This window comes from Azolla caroliniana, unplaced genomic scaffold (genome assembly GCF_043228905.1).
Source record: "Azolla caroliniana isolate FFs.n. ecotype wild unplaced genomic scaffold, voAzoCaro1.0.p SCAF_6, whole genome shotgun sequence".
Lineage (NCBI taxonomy): Eukaryota > Viridiplantae > Streptophyta > Polypodiopsida > Salviniales > Salviniaceae > Azolla > Azolla caroliniana.
The window spans coordinates 5,255,285-5,271,980 of record NW_028230441.1 but is presented as its reverse complement, the minus strand read 5'-3'; the positions used below and the strand labels follow the sequence as shown (position 1 = coordinate 5,271,980).

General features: G+C 35.2%; 1 protein-coding gene, 1 long non-coding RNA gene and 1 pseudogene across 5 annotated transcripts in view; 2 read left to right on the top strand and 1 right to left on the bottom strand.

Annotated features, from left to right (window-relative positions):
- The window catches only part of LOC147862765 (uncharacterized), an 89,987-nt pseudogene that overhangs the window by 55,481 nt on the left and 17,810 nt on the right, over positions 1 to 16,696 (top strand). The window lies entirely within an intron of this gene.
- On the bottom strand, positions 3,158 to 5,080 carry LOC147862768 (uncharacterized). Of its 3 annotated transcripts, none has more exons than XR_015529950.1 (3): positions 4,882 to 5,080; positions 3,959 to 4,063; positions 3,158 to 3,345 (listed from the first exon to the last, which is right to left on the bottom strand). It is a non-coding gene; the product is annotated as an uncharacterized LOC147862768 (long non-coding RNA). The 3 variants fall into 3 exon arrangements; XR_015529951.1 differs by lacking the exon at positions 3,158 to 3,345 and adding an exon at positions 3,347 to 3,637; XR_015529952.1 differs by lacking the exon at positions 3,158 to 3,345 and adding an exon at positions 3,347 to 3,581.
- LOC147862767 (histone acetyltransferase type B catalytic subunit-like) lies at positions 7,897 to 15,607 on the top strand. Its single transcript, XM_087321652.1, has 10 exons — positions 7,897 to 8,108; positions 9,030 to 9,071; positions 10,767 to 10,882; positions 10,962 to 11,030; positions 11,134 to 11,184; positions 11,679 to 11,752; positions 12,764 to 12,872; positions 13,713 to 13,797; positions 14,431 to 14,588; positions 14,679 to 15,607. The coding sequence occupies exons 1-10, from the start codon at positions 8,018 to 8,020 to the stop codon at positions 15,411 to 15,413; spliced, it is 1,530 nt and encodes a 509-aa protein (XP_087177778.1). The 5' UTR covers positions 7,897 to 8,017; the 3' UTR covers positions 15,414 to 15,607.

The window sequence follows — 16,696 nt, the reverse complement described above, 5'->3', positions numbered from 1 at the left end:
CATTCAAACGTACTCAAATTATGCTTTTGTAACTGAAATGTGGTTTCAAGATGGATAACAATACCATAATATCTCAAAATTAAAATTCCCAATGCTGCATCGTAGCATCCATTTTGCAAAATACTAAAGAAAATAACCTACTATCATCTCTATCCTATCTTCAAGGACTTATTATGCAACTTACCCTTTATCATATATATTCTAAGGTTTACACCTTTTCATTTTTAGAAATCGTACCATTTAAAAAAATAGCCTATATCACTCTTGAAACAAAGCCTTGTTGCAAGAACTTAGCATCCATAATGAGGAATCAACAGTTACTCCCTCTTTCTTTCTTGCTCTCCTTCCCTTTTCCTGAAATTTGAATTGAAAACGTGAATAATCATTTTTATATATCACCAGATTATTGTCATATTGCACCGATATTACACACTCCAGCATTCAAATCATGATCGATTTCATTTTTATTCTCCTTATATTTATTTGATGTTAAAAGTTCTTCCCTAGACATCAAAATCATCATTCAAGACCCATAGACATTAATATTGATATCTAACACACATTCAACTTGATTCTCAAACAATGAAATCTAAACACATCATTATCAGCAATTCCAAGCACTGAAACACAATAACAATTGCAGTGCTAGTTTAAATTTTGGATCTGTTGTCAGAGAAATTACTACCAGTCCAGAATGGTTTGACTCATTTCGGATTGGTTTGGGAGTCTCAATATCGAAGTGCTTACACAATTTGAAACCTAAACTAAACCACGAAACATTTAAACCAAAACTGTTTACACCCAAACAGTTCAAGAGATTTATAAACCATTAAGCTGTTAAGCCAAATTATTGGCAATTTTACAATTACTTTCGATATTCTGAAGGATATCTTTTCAAAACTTAAAAGAATTGTTAGGGTTCGAATTTGAAACTTCATATACATATTACATCATTTATAGAGTTATTTTACATGTTTAATAAAGATTTCAATGATGTTTCCTCAAACCATTAAGCCATTAAGCCATAATTTGAAGCCGGATAGACACAAAATGTTAAGACAATGAAGGCTCAAACCAAACGAGCAAGCCAAACTGAATTATTTACAAAATTTTAAACTTGAACTGAGCTAGTTAAGTTGTCAAGCAACAGATTCACAGTTCAACTTGGCTCAAACTAAAGCATTGGCGATTCCTAGAATTTACCATAAATATCTATGTTACAGAATGCAAAAAGTATTTTTCCCCCTTTAAAACTAGTCTTCCATATGCTTGGTCAAAAAGTGACTTTCCTAATCCCATGGTGGAAAAGGAATTCTGGAATTTGATTAATGGTTTCTTCATCCTCGCTTCTTTCTACCAGAAAAATTTGAAGCATGTAATTAATAGAAATTTAAAAGCATTTCTTTCTGTAGTCAATCGACTTAAGAATTTCTCTATCTGATCTATCCACAAATTCTTCCAGTGTGAAGAGCAAAGAGCAACATTAATGATGTTTGACAATTTCAAGTCTTCTTCACATGACAAGGTTTTGGTCAAATCCATTATGAAGTTGAAATAAAGACCAACAGTGTTCTTGTTTGGAAATTTCAAGTCTTCTTCACATGACAAGGTTTTGGTCAAATCCATTATGAAGTTGAAATAAAGACCAACAGTGTTCTTGTTTGGAAATTTCAAGTCTTCTTCACATGACAAGGTTTTGGTCGAATCCACTATGAAGTTGAAATAAAGACCAACAGTGTTCTTGTTTGGAAATTTCAAGTCTTCTTCACATGACAAGGTTTTGGTCGAATCCACTATGAAGTTGAAATAAAGACCAACAGTGTTCTTGTTTGGAAATCAAGAGACATTGAGAAGAGTTGAGAAAAATGACAAATGTAGTCATAGACCCACATCAGCAAAGAACCTTCACAATCCATCACTTCATCCATTTATCATTCTCATTTTACGTAGGGTCTCTCAACCACAAACAACATTCAAAAAAGGTTATACTCGATAAAGAAATATGTAAACATGTACATACATCGTGTCCACATGGACCTTGATCTCATCATCCTTGGAGTCAAAAACTCAAGGTTATTCATTATCAACCAGCATGTGTGGTTTCTGTGTACATGACATTAGAACACTTCTATGTAGTAACAGAGTTCTACCTCCATGTCGATATCATTAGCCAAAGGATCCGGACCTCTGTTTACCCAATTAATAGTGAACCGGGCAAGAGTAGCTGTCAATCACTCTTGAGCCTCTAATCTCGCAACCCTGACCTTAATTCTTCTCACACTCGCTCTCTCCTGCGTTAACTCTCTCTCTCTTAATAGATTGTCACTGTTAGATTCATATGTAAACAAGAGGAGTATAGAAGAAAAACTATCACCAGTTATATTATAAAGAAAGTATACAGTACACATACAAGAGGAAGAGCGATTAGGCTTTGGCTAATTACCAATTAACCTTAATTGCTCTTACACCGAAGAGAAAGATTGAGGAGATGAAGTTAGCTCTAAAAAAGACTATGTGAAAGGAGAAACCCCAAGAAAGAAGTGGAGCTACCAAAGTCACCTTTTGGTGACTTTTATAGCTTTTTACAATGGGGTTGTTCCTTAGCATCAAAGTTGCTTTAGAAACCTTGCCATTTCGGCCTAGATAAAGAAATATGTATTTGACATGCATATACATCATGTCCACATGGACCATGGCCTCATCACCCTTGGTGTCAAAAACTCAATGTTATTCATTATCACCCAGCATCAAATTTGCTTTGTTTTAGAAACCTCGTCATCTTGGACCAGTTAATGTTGGATATCTTGGGAAGCCATAAGTTAAATGTCCATCTAATGTCACATTCCTTTAAGATACTATGCATGACTCTCTATGTGTATACCCTACCAAAATGCTGGAGAGTTATTCAGGATCTCTCTCTTCGGAAGTTTTACAATTGTACTTGTTCCCGGAGATAAGGCTAAAGATATATTAATATATCTTCCTTTCTTTCTTCCACATCTGTATCTCTTATGGAATATTAAGGCCATCTCTCTTTTATCTTTCACTATAAATAAATATTAAGGTTGCGTATATTTTACTCGAACTAGAAGATGCCATTCTGTAATTGATTAATCATGTGATGTAGTTATCATATAAATAACATAGATATCAAGAATAAGGAACATAAGGAGAGATTTATTATATATCTCTACTCAAACTTAACATCATATGAAAACATTAATAGTTTAAAACCCCCTTAAAATTAATGTTGAGGGTCTAAAATAATGCTTTTTATGTGTGGGATTTGCATCTGATAATAGCACTTACCACAATGAATCTCACAATTCCACCAATTTCAAATATCTGAATATGAAGGCAAATTATTTACACAACTCGTACAGCCAAATGCTATATTATTACATATTTGATATGAAGCCATAATATTGAATCTTGAGCACAACATAATAGTTCCGTTTGTATAGATGAGTGAGACAGTTCCCAGACTGCCTGATATTAACTTTAGACAGAATATTAAGGTTTTAGATCATAGATGCTTCTCGCAACACGCGTCTTTGGTGCTGATTGACAAAAAAATGTGGCTACATTTTCAAAAGAAACCAAATTTTGAAACAATTGATTAAGAATGTTTCGTTGGCTACACCAGACGAAAAATGTGGTTACATATTTTCGAGAGAATTGGAATTCAAAAGCTTTGATCATTGGCTACTCACTGATGAAAAAATGAATCTACATTTTCAAATGAGCCCAATTATTCAAACAATTTGTTCAAGAATGTTTCTTTGGCTATTCCCACATTAAAAATGTGGTTGCATATTTTTAACAGAATTGGGATTCAAATACTTTTTCCATTGGCTATTCACCTACTAAAAATGTGGCTACATTTTCACAAAATAAAAAGAATTCAATTCAAACAGTTAGTGTGTTACCATAAAAGCAGAGAATGACAAAACATTACCAGGATGTGTTGAATACAAAGAGGAGACTCAAACTCACCTTATCGATTGAGGGAAGGAGGCTCGAGGAGGATTTGCTCGGTATGGATAGGATCAGAAGTTAAAAGCTACGAACAAAACAAAGGAAACACAAACACAGACACACACACACACACAGATAAGTAGTACATATATGAATACATTTGAGGAGAGAAAGCAGAAAAAAAAATACATTTGATCAGAGAAAACAGAAAAAAAAATTCATGCAAATTGTTACACACGAATACATATACATAGATGTACATACATACATGACTACGCATGCATCAATATGTAAGTGCATACATGAAATACACACATAGGTAAGGAAGCATACATGAGTATATATATACATTGATAAGTACCTACATAGATAGGTACAAAGATATTGATGAGTGCGCACACGAATATATACATGTGCAGAAACCCATAAGAAGCTAGGATTTGCGGCTTGCAAAAAACACAGTTTACGTAAACACATATATGTAGATAATAAATCAAATGCATACGCAAACAAAGATAAATACATAAGTAGATACACATACTGAAGATAAGTATATAAATGAATACAAGTACATGAGTGAATGAAGACACATACTCAGATAAGTACATAAATGCATACACACACATCCATCAAAAGGTACCTAAATGGATACATATACATATACAGGAATACTTGTACATAGGTCAAGGACATAAATGAATATACGTAGATATACAAGAATGTACGTGCAGAGATAAGTGCAAAATAACATTAAAAGCGCATAAATGAATGCCCATACATAGATGGGACAGCACAAGAAGAAAAGCACATACATAAGATACACATATAAAAGCCGAATCCGATACATGGTTACGAGAAAAACGTCACAAATTACAGAGATTAATCCAAACAATACGTCATTACCGGGTCGCGAAGCACAGGCTTGGAGTCATCAGGAACCACGCGAAAGAGAGGCTTCCTACTGTCACTAGTCCTGCTCTTGTTGTTGTTGTTGTTGTTGTTGTTGGCGATGGGGGTTCGAGGTATGGATGGCGATGGCGATGGCGACATCTCGCTCGGCATCATATCCTCTTCTGATTGCCTCGTATGTATTTCCTTTCTTTCCTCTGAATGCAGCAAAGCAAGGAGAGGGGGGGTGGGGGGCATACATATGTGTGTACATGTAAACTATGTATGTGCTAAACACGCAAGTGCGTCGTTTTCTTCTTTTCCTGACTAATCAGTAGTAGCTTAGTAGTGGGCTCCACCAAATCTAGTTAAGCCCATCTCCAAATTTGGAAACCTTGCTAATCGCATATTATATACTACACCTGTTGGAACTAACTCCAAAAACCATATTCTTCGCTGAACTGGTGAACTATACAATTGATACATCCTAGAGCCCATCCAGTTGTCGCCCATTTGAACAAATTGTTTCCATGCGACTTAGCTCACATGCATTGTGATGTGAGACGAGAGATTAGGGGGGCACAAGTGATGAGAGTGGTCAACTATGCATACTTTGCCATAAACAAGTTTGAGAGACCGGGTATCACGCTTTAATACAATGCTTTGCCTTTGATCATATTCAACAATGCCTTCCACGCGTCTTCGACCAAACCCAATCCTCGCACGAATTTCTCTTACAACCACAATGTGTGACTCTCGATTGCAACATTCGTTGGTAAAGTTCTTGAACATCGAGAATCACTACTCACTTTCACATGTATTATGTGAAATGTAATATTTTTGGTCTCATAGGTAATATTTGACATCTGAAGACGATAATATAATCTACCCATCTATGTATCTATCTCCGATATGTTTGAAGTTATTGATTATTCTCATATAAATTGGATGATGTGCAACACTTACTTGATGTATTAGAAACATTGTGCCAAATCAATGGGCTAACTTTCATGTGGAGAAAACCAAAATGGTAGCATATAAGCTAATACAACCAAGACACTACCCCACCTTTACATACAAGGCAGAACCAATACAAATGGGGCAAAGCTTCAAATATATTGGTATTGATGTTCATCCACGAATAGGTGGAATGTATGCTTTGAGTCTAGACGTTGAGGGGTTGGAATAGTTATTATACGTTCATGAATCAATCAATGTAACCAAAGTGATACTCGATCATGGGAAGTGAGGTTGATGTTATTCGATGTTATGGTAGTTCAAGTGTTGCTTTGTGGAATGGGGGTGTGGGGTTGCACTATCTCACTTAATGCATGAATTGAAATAGAGAAAGTCCAAAAGAAAATATTATGTAGACAATCAGGAGTAACATCTTATCCTATCATGTTCGTATATCCCTTAATATAACATTTGTCTCAAAGTTCCCCCACTATTGACCGTATGGTCCATCCACACCAAAATGAATAGATGTTGATTGACATGCCTCGTAACAAACACTAAAATCTCCTATCAATAAACGTGGTCCACCATTCTTAGGTACCGAAACTAATTATTTCCGTAAAAACTTATGTTATTGTGAAACATTAGATGCATACACACAAACTAACCTAAGAACTTGCCGGTCATAAAACTTCCCCCGCTATTGACCGGGGACTCTATGGTCCATACACAACAAAATGAATAGATGTTGATTGACATGCCTCACAACAAACATTAAAATCTCCTATCAATAAACATGGTCCACCATTCTCAAGCATCGAAACTAACGACTTCCGTAATAACTTCCATTATTGTGAAACATTAGATGCATACACACGAACTAACCTAAGAACTTGCCGATCATAACATATTTCAACCACCATAAATCTTCCAATTCCATTGAAAACAATATATTTTCGCCAAAAACTATTTCTAATAAACGTCACGATCCTTGAATAATCCCCTCAAACACTTGCCAACATAACATAATGTACATAGAACAACCAACTAGTATGGTATTGTGATGATCTTTATGCTCAACTATACATAAAACATCCCATGACTCACATAACACAACCATCTAAACCTCGTCCATTTTTAATCTAGAGCACAATTATCACACATTCTATGTGATCATCATACTTTGTTTTGTCCATTTGATCAGAGAATTCCCCTTTTCCTTCATCGCTAATTTTTTCGCTACATCTTGAAACAAATCCCTTAAAATTGCACAAGGAATTATAATGGGATGTCTCCTTGTCTACAATCATTCACCACATCATACACAAATTAGACTAAAGATATCGTTCTCATTTGAAGAATCAACCAACATATAACATTTTCAATAAGCATCTTTTGTAGGTCTACCCTTGGCTTAAATTGAAGACCAAAACTCCATACACACATACACATTTTTCCACCAACATCGTGGTTTGTAGAAGAATATGCGTTAATCTTATAAATTGGAACGACATTGCTTTTTATTCGACGTCCAATCACAAATCTCGCAATTGGTGTCTAAAGGAGGCACTAATATAGGATGAGAGTAACACATCTAACATTTTATTCGGCAAGGGTCGATGGCACGTGGCTGGATGGCACTTTTATTATGGATGGACATGCTCACCCGACAAAGCATATGCACGAAGGAAGATGTGCATCAGTTTTACTCGGGTGTACAAGGGGGAACAATTCCAGACAAAAACAATGTGGTGTAATCAATGGAACGATCAATGCTTCTCATTCTCCTAAGAGTGGGCGACACATTTTTCGGGACATTGGGACATATGGGCGGGGCAAGGCTGGGTGAATGGTACGGTCTTCTTCGGACGGAAAGTTGGTTAGGCAAACGTTCTCTAAGTTTGGAGGGCAGTGTCCAAAGGTTTGTGCCTTGTTGTATGTGTTTTCTTGAGTGCCCATTTCCTTTTGTTATTATTTCCGTGTGTTGAGTTTTCACTAGTAAACTCTAAAGGAATTACATGCTGTGAGAGAGAGAGAGAGAGAGAGATACAGAGAAAGGTTCAGCAGAAAAGAAAGACCAGCACGAAGAAGACAGAAACGAAGGTTTTCCCGAACGCGGGAAATCTTATTCTTCTTCTGGTTTATTTGTTTTGTTTTGTTTTCGTTTTGAACTCTCCGATTCTTCTCAGCTCCCATGGATTCTTCCGACCGCATACACCCTACAGAAGACTCAGAGATCCAACCAAAACCCGCGAAACGCCAGCGTAAAGTATGCTTTTCTGCGAGTAAGTACTTAGTACACCATCGCTTCGTTCCATCCGTTCTTCCTTCTTCTGATTTTGCATGTATTTTCTTCTTCTTTTCATTGCATTTCTAACTTTTCATCAATGGTTATAGATGCGGACGTTTTCTTTTCTATTTGCGAATTTCGTGATTAAGCTTTGAAAGAACACCTGTTTTATGTTCATTTTTTTATTTCTTCCGAGTTGACATAGCTGTTTATCTGTATCCGTGAATAAATTAAGAGGCGTTTTTTTTCTTCACTGCGGGTTTCTTAATTCAGAATAAAAAGAAAACATTTTTCCTGTACTTTTTTTCTATTCTAAATTGAATAGCTCTTAATCATTAACTCCTGTTGGCTTTTTCGCCTTCAGTTTTCAGTTCTCCTTTCTACTGAATTAAGAGTTTTAAAACTGTATTCTCTGCAATTCCTTAATATTTCATGTCCATTTTTGCTTTTATGAATTAAATACCTTGCTTCATAATTATTCTTCCGAATCAAGTAATTTGTATTATATTGTGGTTTCTGCACCATTTCATGTCCATTGTATTTTTCTTCTTCTGAATTAAGTTGTCATTCAATCTTTATAATCTGCAGTTTCTGGAATCGTTTCATGTTCACGTTTCCTTCTTCTATGGTAGGCAGTTTTTAATCAGTATCATCTGTGCTGGACCGTTTCATGCTCATATTTTCTTCTTCTGTATTAAGTAGCTTTTGTAGCATTGGTGTTGTCATATCATTTCTTTTCTTTTTTCCTCATCAAAGTATTACTTCTGCATTCACTGCAGTTTTTTAATCTTTTCTTGAATCAAGTAAGTACCACAATCTGTATTGGATATGATTTCCCTGAATTCAGTAGCTGTCAATTGGTATACTTCGCAGTTTCTTAATCTTCTCATTGCTTTTTCTTTTTTGCTCCATGTAGATGTTGGTGTGGATCCAAATACCTGCATCACATTGCGCCTCGGTGAGAACTTTCTCTTTGTGTGCACATACTAACTGTGCTCTAAATTATTTGAAGTGAAGAATAAGGTGAACAGTAATGAAATGAACTATAGCAATGCACGTACTAATCTTGTTTTCAAACTCAGGACTATTCAAGAGCAGAATAAATATACCAATGAAGAAATGCATTTATTGTATTCTATTCACCGGTGTATTTATTCTGCTCTTGAATAGTCCAGTACTAACCTTATTGTCAAACTATTTGATGGATTCTCAAAAACTGTATAATGAGATCAATAATGAACTGCTTGCACAAAGAGAACTTCAAAGTATGTAGAAGACCATGCATCATTACATAGAGGTTTACGAGCACTCTACTCAAAGAATTTACTCTATCATACATTGTTTGTCCTACTCTATCATACTTTTATCAACCTCAGAATAAATTACACTCAACTGATTAGAACTTTGTGAAGGGATTTCGATGTGGTCCAGTGTTTAGTAATATCAGTGTAACCTTCTTAGCAGACTGGCTTCCATAAGGGTTTGAATATAATGTTGAAAAATGAAAGTAAACATAGGTTAAAAGAACATTTGGCTTTATATGATAGGTGCTGAGCTCTCCCTTTATCACATGCTCATATGTTTTTGTCGCCAAATCATTCTTGATAGGTATTTGGAAAGCCAGATCATGGAGTTGTCAATGTGTTGTAGCATGTAGTATTTGACACTTTCTCATGGGAATATGATGGCTTCCATAAGGGTTTGAATATAATGTTGAAAAATGAAAGTAAACATAGGTTAAAAGAACATTTGGCTTTATATGATAGGTGCTGAGCTCTCCCTTTATCACATGCTCATATGTTTTTGTCGCCAAATCATTCTTGATAGGTATTTGGAAAGCCAGATCATGGAGTTGTCAATGTGTTGTAGCATGTAGTATTTGACACTTTCTCATGGGAATATAATGGCTTCCATAAGGGTTTGAATATAATGTTGAAAAATGAAAGTAAACATAGGTTAAAAGAACATTTGGCTTTATATGATAGGTGCTGAGCTCTCCCTTTATCACATGCTCATATGTTTTTGTCGCCAAATCATTCTTGATAGGTATTTGGAAAGCCAGATCATGGAGTTGTCAATGTGTTGTAGCATGTAGTATTTGACACTTTCTCATGGGATAAGATTGCTATGCATGCTAACTTGTGTTTATATTCGAATACCACAAGATATGCCAAATTTGGGTATCATTCCTGTGGCAACTGTTATGCTTATAGCTTGGAATAATGCTATCATCGCCTTCTGTACATTTAAGTTTTTTTTTGAAAACTCTCATGTGTTAGGTGCAAATTGATATTCAGCAACAATATCCTAAAAGGAATTTGATGAATATGATGTTTATGTCAAATAGTTTTTGATGGTGTTATGTTATGAGTACGGTCTGATAGGTTTAATGTTGATGTTAGAATAGAATATTTAGCTATTCAGACTATAGGCTTCCAGCTCCTGTGTTATGAAATTGTTTTTGACTATGAAATCTGAATCTATAATTCTGTGTATAATTCCAATTTTTTCTGTGAAACCTATTTATATGAATTCAACTGTTAGAATTAGATCTCTTGACTTCGTTCCATTTGATTACTTTCCTCAGTGTCATGACTGTATGTACCAATGGTGTTCTTTTTGTACTGTTGAAATTGTTTTGATAATGATGCAGTGCACTCTCAAAAGGATATGGAAGAAGGATTGGGAAGAATCCCAGAGTTTGCTCCAGATTTTGCAGAGCGCCTTTTTGGTGAAGAGGGAAAAATATTTGGCTACAAGGATCTTAAGGTAGTAGATGAAAATTTTGTAAAATGTAGACCATTTACTTACTTCATGGTTTCATGCGAACTCTCTGATTGATTTGCAGATTATCATCTGGTTTCATGCTCTTTCGTTTTATGCTCATGTGGAGATAGTGCATAGTGAAATCACACAGGTCGAACTTTCATGATAATTTTAAGCCTCAAATTTAGGATTTCCATCTACTGAAAGCTAAATTATAAGGATTCCATCTAAAAAGTTATTGGGAAGATATACAGGAATCAAGTGGTGGGATGCAGAAAGTAACAGATGTGAAGAAAGCTTTCAAGGTGAGTTCATTTTAAAGTTACTGGAAATGACCTAGACTTTAGAAATATAGAAAAAGCTTTTGATTACCATCAAACACCGAAAGGACCAAAACTTTTCTGAACAGCCTGAATTGTATTTGGCAGTTGATTCTGGTCAACAAGCTGGGCTAGAACAGCTGCTTAAATATTATTTTTATGTTGATTATTGTCAACAATATATATGGGTATTATGATGGAAATAATAGGCATTGTTTTGTCTTTATTGAAGTATGATGCTATCGTTGGTTTTATCTTTTATTTTGGTAATATGCTCAGAATATTACATATGGGCTACATGCATATATACAAATGTCTGTACTTATGTGGATCTCTATTTTAAGCTCTTAAAATCTCCCTTTCTGTTTGTGTAACATTTCCATCGACTGCAGTTGATGTTTTAAGAAGAACACTTGGTAATATTGTTGAGTCCAATTGATGGAAGTAGTGTATCTTTTTACATTCAATTGTTCTTCTAGGAATTGCTAGGGGAGGGTCTAATTGAAGATAGGGAAGCTTTTCTCCAGGAACTGACATCAAGTGCTTCCATGAGGTATGCCTTGTAGCATTTACAATGTTATATCCATAGAATGAACCATACGTAACATACGTGCATTCGCATTCGAGAATGATTCAATCAAACGTGTATATTGTAAATCTCAAAGTTGGTTTGGATTGACTATGGTCTATATTATATATTGATTCACTCTCAACCCCAATAAGTGGACTCTAATCCATTGTGAACCAGCAACGTAAGTATGGTTGCAATATTTGCATCGTATCACATGCATGCCTTTGGGATGCTTCTTAAGAATGAAGACATCTCTATCCTCCTCACTTTAGAACTTTACAAAAAAATGAGTATGAACTATAGAGATTGAATCAAAATATGTCATTATAAATTATAATCAAACTTTCAAAAACTCATAAAATGTATATTCAAGAATATGAAGAAAATATGACATAGGCAGTAGTGGCATAACAACTTACCACTAGGGTGAGCTAATTTCTAATAACAAAGAAAGAAAAAAAAGGAACATGACACTAACATAAAATTTTAACCATGCCATGACACTAAAGAGAGGATATGAGAAAATTTGGAATTGAACCGAAGACAGGCAATAGTAGCATGTCAACTGACCATTAGGTTGAGTAGAGAGGATATGAGAAAATTGGGAATTGAACCCAAGACATAGGCAATAGTAGCATGACAATTGACCATTAGGTTGAGTTAATTACTAATAATAAGGAGAAAAAAAAAACTAAAATGATACTAACATAAAATTTTTGCTATGACATAACACTAGAGAGAGAGAGGTGAGAAAATTGGGAATCGAACCCAAGACATAAACAGCAGTAGCATGACAACATATCACTAGGGTGAGTCTATTTGTAATGGCAATAAATGAAATTTATAAAAAAAAAGGAGCACACATTTTTCCCATTTCAAACGTGTTCATTTTCAAACGTTTGAATGCTTGCACGAACACGTATATTACGTTCTATGGTTATATCCATTATTTATTCAATGAATTGTTATTATTAAATGATTGGCAAAATGCAGTGATGTTATCCATCAGCACGGGAAGAGGTTATTTGCTTGGAAGATGTCAAATGAGCCCAATAAAGGCTGGATCAAGGCAGCTCATGATTCTACTGATGTCGGAAAGGAGGTAAGAGAAATAATTTATATCTGGGAATTTTAATGGCGTAAAAAGTTTAATTTTTTGGAAACTCAGTAGTTATTGTATGGATTCAAAGAGCTAGTTCATATTCAGTAAACATACATAATATTGTCATTTTAAGCCTCTAGTTCACATCATATGGAACAATTGCTCTAAAACTGTGTGATATATATTGTATGTATATTGTTTTGTATATGTATAGAGGATGTTGTTTTATGTGAATAAATTCACATCTGAATGGATTTTTTATCCATGTTATGAAATTCATCAGAGTATCAATGATCCTGAGGTGCAAAATTTGGGGATTTTGACATTAGAAATGCAAATAAAAAGTCCAAATGTTTAAGAACGGTTCTGATGGTGGATAACATACAGGCATTTGGTTTGTGAAATCTGGGCCTAAAGTCTTACTGCTCTATCTGCTTGCATCAGAAGCATCTGATTCAATGCACCAAATATCTATGGCAAGTGCAGCTGAAGTGTGTCTGTGGTTATGATCATGTCTAAGGTTTTGGGACATTGAGCTCAGTTTTTGTTAACTTCCCCAAAATCTGATTATTGCTTGAATAATTGACATGTAATAGATTATATAATTGAATATTCAACACACATTTGCCTGACGTGAAGATATGCTCGCATAAAATATAGCATTGCATGTATATTAACAATGAAATAGACATTCAACATATGACATTAGATATTAGTTGCATTATTGATTTTGCAATAGTGAACCTAACGATGAAGTCTATCCATCAACTTGGAGGTGAACTATGTTATATTCATTACAATGAGTTTGATCAAGTTATTGATCCCGTTTTTTGCCTACAGATTCTTTTGATGGATGATTTGACCATGAGTGAAGTCAATGACTGGCACTCACGTTTGACACCCTTAGCACTTCTTTTCATTGAAGGTAATGGTTGTTCTGCCTGGTTCTCCTGCAAACTATTGAAACCCATACGTTAGTTTTCCAGTTGATGTATGCAACTTATCTTGATATATTTTGAAGTGTACCTTTCTCGTCTATAATGGCAGAGCTATCGTCCAAATTTGAATATTCAGTTTGTTCTGTGCAAAACTGATTTCAGATTGAACATTTCAGTCAAATTAATGTTGCGTGCTGTTAGTGTCTACTTTTTGTTTAGGCAATCATTTAGTTGCAATGATTTGAATCATTGTTTGGTAAAAGGCTGAACTATAATTCTGCAAGTCTATTCAATGTTGCTCCATTTCAAGAAATGAATCATACTTTTTGGCTTATTGAATGTTGCTCCATTTCAAGAAATGAATAGTACTTTTTGGTTTGTATGCATACCTTTCATTTAGTTTTCCTTTACTATTTTTTCTTTAAATTTCTTATTTTCATCTGTTTGGCAGTCTCTTTATATTATATATCGTTGATAAATCCTTCACTATTTCTCATCCGTTAGGCATTCTATTTATATCTGGGGTAGGTGTAAATACAAACTATTCTAGATTAATTTGTGTGAGTTAAGGGCTTTCGTAATCTGTAAATTTAAGATCTAATATAAGGGTTTCTTAATAGCTGCAACGCCCATTGACAAGAAAGATCCGAGGTGGGAGGTGTATGTGTGCTTAGAGAAGGAATCAAGTGAGCTTGCGAGCCAGTGGAGATTAGTTGGCTTTTGTACTGTATACAGATTCTTCAGATATCCTGACAGCACGAGGCTTCGTGTTAGCCAGGCAAGTTATCAATATTAGACTCCTGATCAAATTTAATCTTCCATTGTTAGAATCTTCCATAATTTTGATTAAATGTTGTGCTGCATTTAGATCCTCGTTCTTCCCCCTTATCAACATCAGCAAAATGGTGTCTACCTCTTGGAAGCAGTTTACAAAACAGCATTGGAGCGAGGTAGCTTTGAGGTTACTATGGAGGAGCCATCTAATGATCTACAAGTTGTTAGGGAGTGTATGGATACAATGCGTCTAATAACATTTGAGCCAGTAAGATTAGGATTGTATGATGTTCTTAGAAAATTGCTAAATTATAAGCCACAATCAGTCCTCACAAATCCTCGGGAATGGATGCCATCACATGACCTTGTTGAGAAAGTGAAGCAAGGGTTAAAAATTTGCAAACTGCAGTTTCTGTACTGTTGGCAAGTGCTCATTTATCTCCATATGATGCATAGAGGCAATGAAGCTGTAGCAGTGTTCCGGAGTTTGATATCATCATTTGTGAAGACTGAAGTCTTCGGAAGCTCAAAGAGTTCCAACGTGGGAAAACATAAGCAATTGGTTGATGTAGAAAATGAATATGATAGCTCTCGGACGTTTGTAATGTTCAAGGTCAAGCAATCACCTATGGATACTCATGATGGTGTAGCCAAGAAAACAGATGCAGGGTCAGCACATCTCGATGCAGCTGTGGATATGGACCCTGAGGGCAAATTGGAGAATGCTTATCAAGAACTTCTTGAAGAGAGAGAAGAAGAGATCAACCAAGTTGCAGAAAAGGTACTTCCGCATTTGAAGAAGGCAGGTATTGCACTTCTTGATATCTAGAATTTCCAACAGTGGGAAAAGTTGATAAAGGAGAAGGATTTGCCAGTTTTCGATTCCATATCTTTAGTCTCTCAAATGATTCATGCACTCATCCATACAGTGTAAGACATTAGCATGGGTCTTCTAACATGCCATTGCAACACCCCTGGATTGAGAGCAGCCTTTTATAGCAAGCTGATGAATGATTATTTCAATGATTTGGGCAGGTTGCAACAGGTTCGGTTTGTTAAAAATCTGTTTAAACTTGATATAGGTTTGGTAATGAGCAACAAAGACTGGTTCTATTGAAAGGAGACCATATATTTGCTAAGGGTTGGTTTGTAACATTTAATTAAAACCAAAGAAGGTAGTGTATTCTCGGAAGATTTGTATCCCATAAATACTCACCTATGCCATTCAGCAAATTGTTTGAATTAGGATAACATTGCTTAACGAGCTGATTTGATTTTTTGTTGGTTTATCATCCTTGTGACGAACAAGTAAAGTTTGTGCTTTGCTGAAAATCTATAAACCAGTTCAATATATCTCTATTGGCTAATTTTATGGCCTTGGAGGTTTGCCTTCATGCTCACATTTAAAAGAAAAATCATGTAAAGTTAGTAAACTCGTATTAATCAATCCATTAAATTATCTACAGGCTCCAGTCTGATCCATATGTTTTAATCTTAGAGCTACTGTCATTGATACAATGAGTAACCTGGCTATAATTATTTTACCCATGTATATGATGGTTTTAGGAGAACTTGACCACGAGCAATAATGAGCAACCAAAATATATCCATAATGGTTGTGTTCTGAATATGGATATATTATTATGATATGATCATAATACTGTAAACAACGATTATCTACAATGTGGCATTGTGGTAGTTCACTGATGCTGTGTTTTAAACTGCATGGCTAGCATTACATGGCTATATATTTATGTATGAAAATAATTCGATAAATGTTTACAATCCAGTGACCCAGTCATACCAAAGCTCTCTATCATCCATCAAATAAGATGGAGATGCACAGCCTAGGTACAAGAGGCACATTCACAGGCGAATACACAGCCTAGCTATGGTGGTAATTCTACATGGTAGCTCTGTTCACACAGTAATGGATGGAAATAGGTTACTTCCAAACATTATACAAGAAAAAAACAAGCTACGATAGTGTGGTGTACCTTTGTGCATTTCACAATAGTAATGACTGAGTGGAAGTAAGTTACACCTAAACTAAACACGAACTCACACAAAAATGGGGCTATTCGACCAAAAAGTGATGGTACTTTGGCTCAC

What these genes read in the sequence shown, in the direction of transcription:
- LOC147862767 (XM_087321652.1), top strand. Translation starts at nt 8,018, where the DNA reads ATGGATTCTTCCGACCGCATACACCCTACAGAAGACTCAGAGATCCAA. An exon ending in TTGGCTACAAGGATCTTAAG is followed by an intron (nt 10,883 to 10,961) that starts GTAGTAGATGAA and finishes ATTGATTTGCAG; the next exon opens with ATTATCATCTGGTTTCATGC. An exon ending in CTACTGATGTCGGAAAGGAG is followed by an intron (nt 12,873 to 13,712) that starts GTAAGAGAAATA and finishes TTTTGCCTACAG; the next exon opens with ATTCTTTTGATGGATGATTT.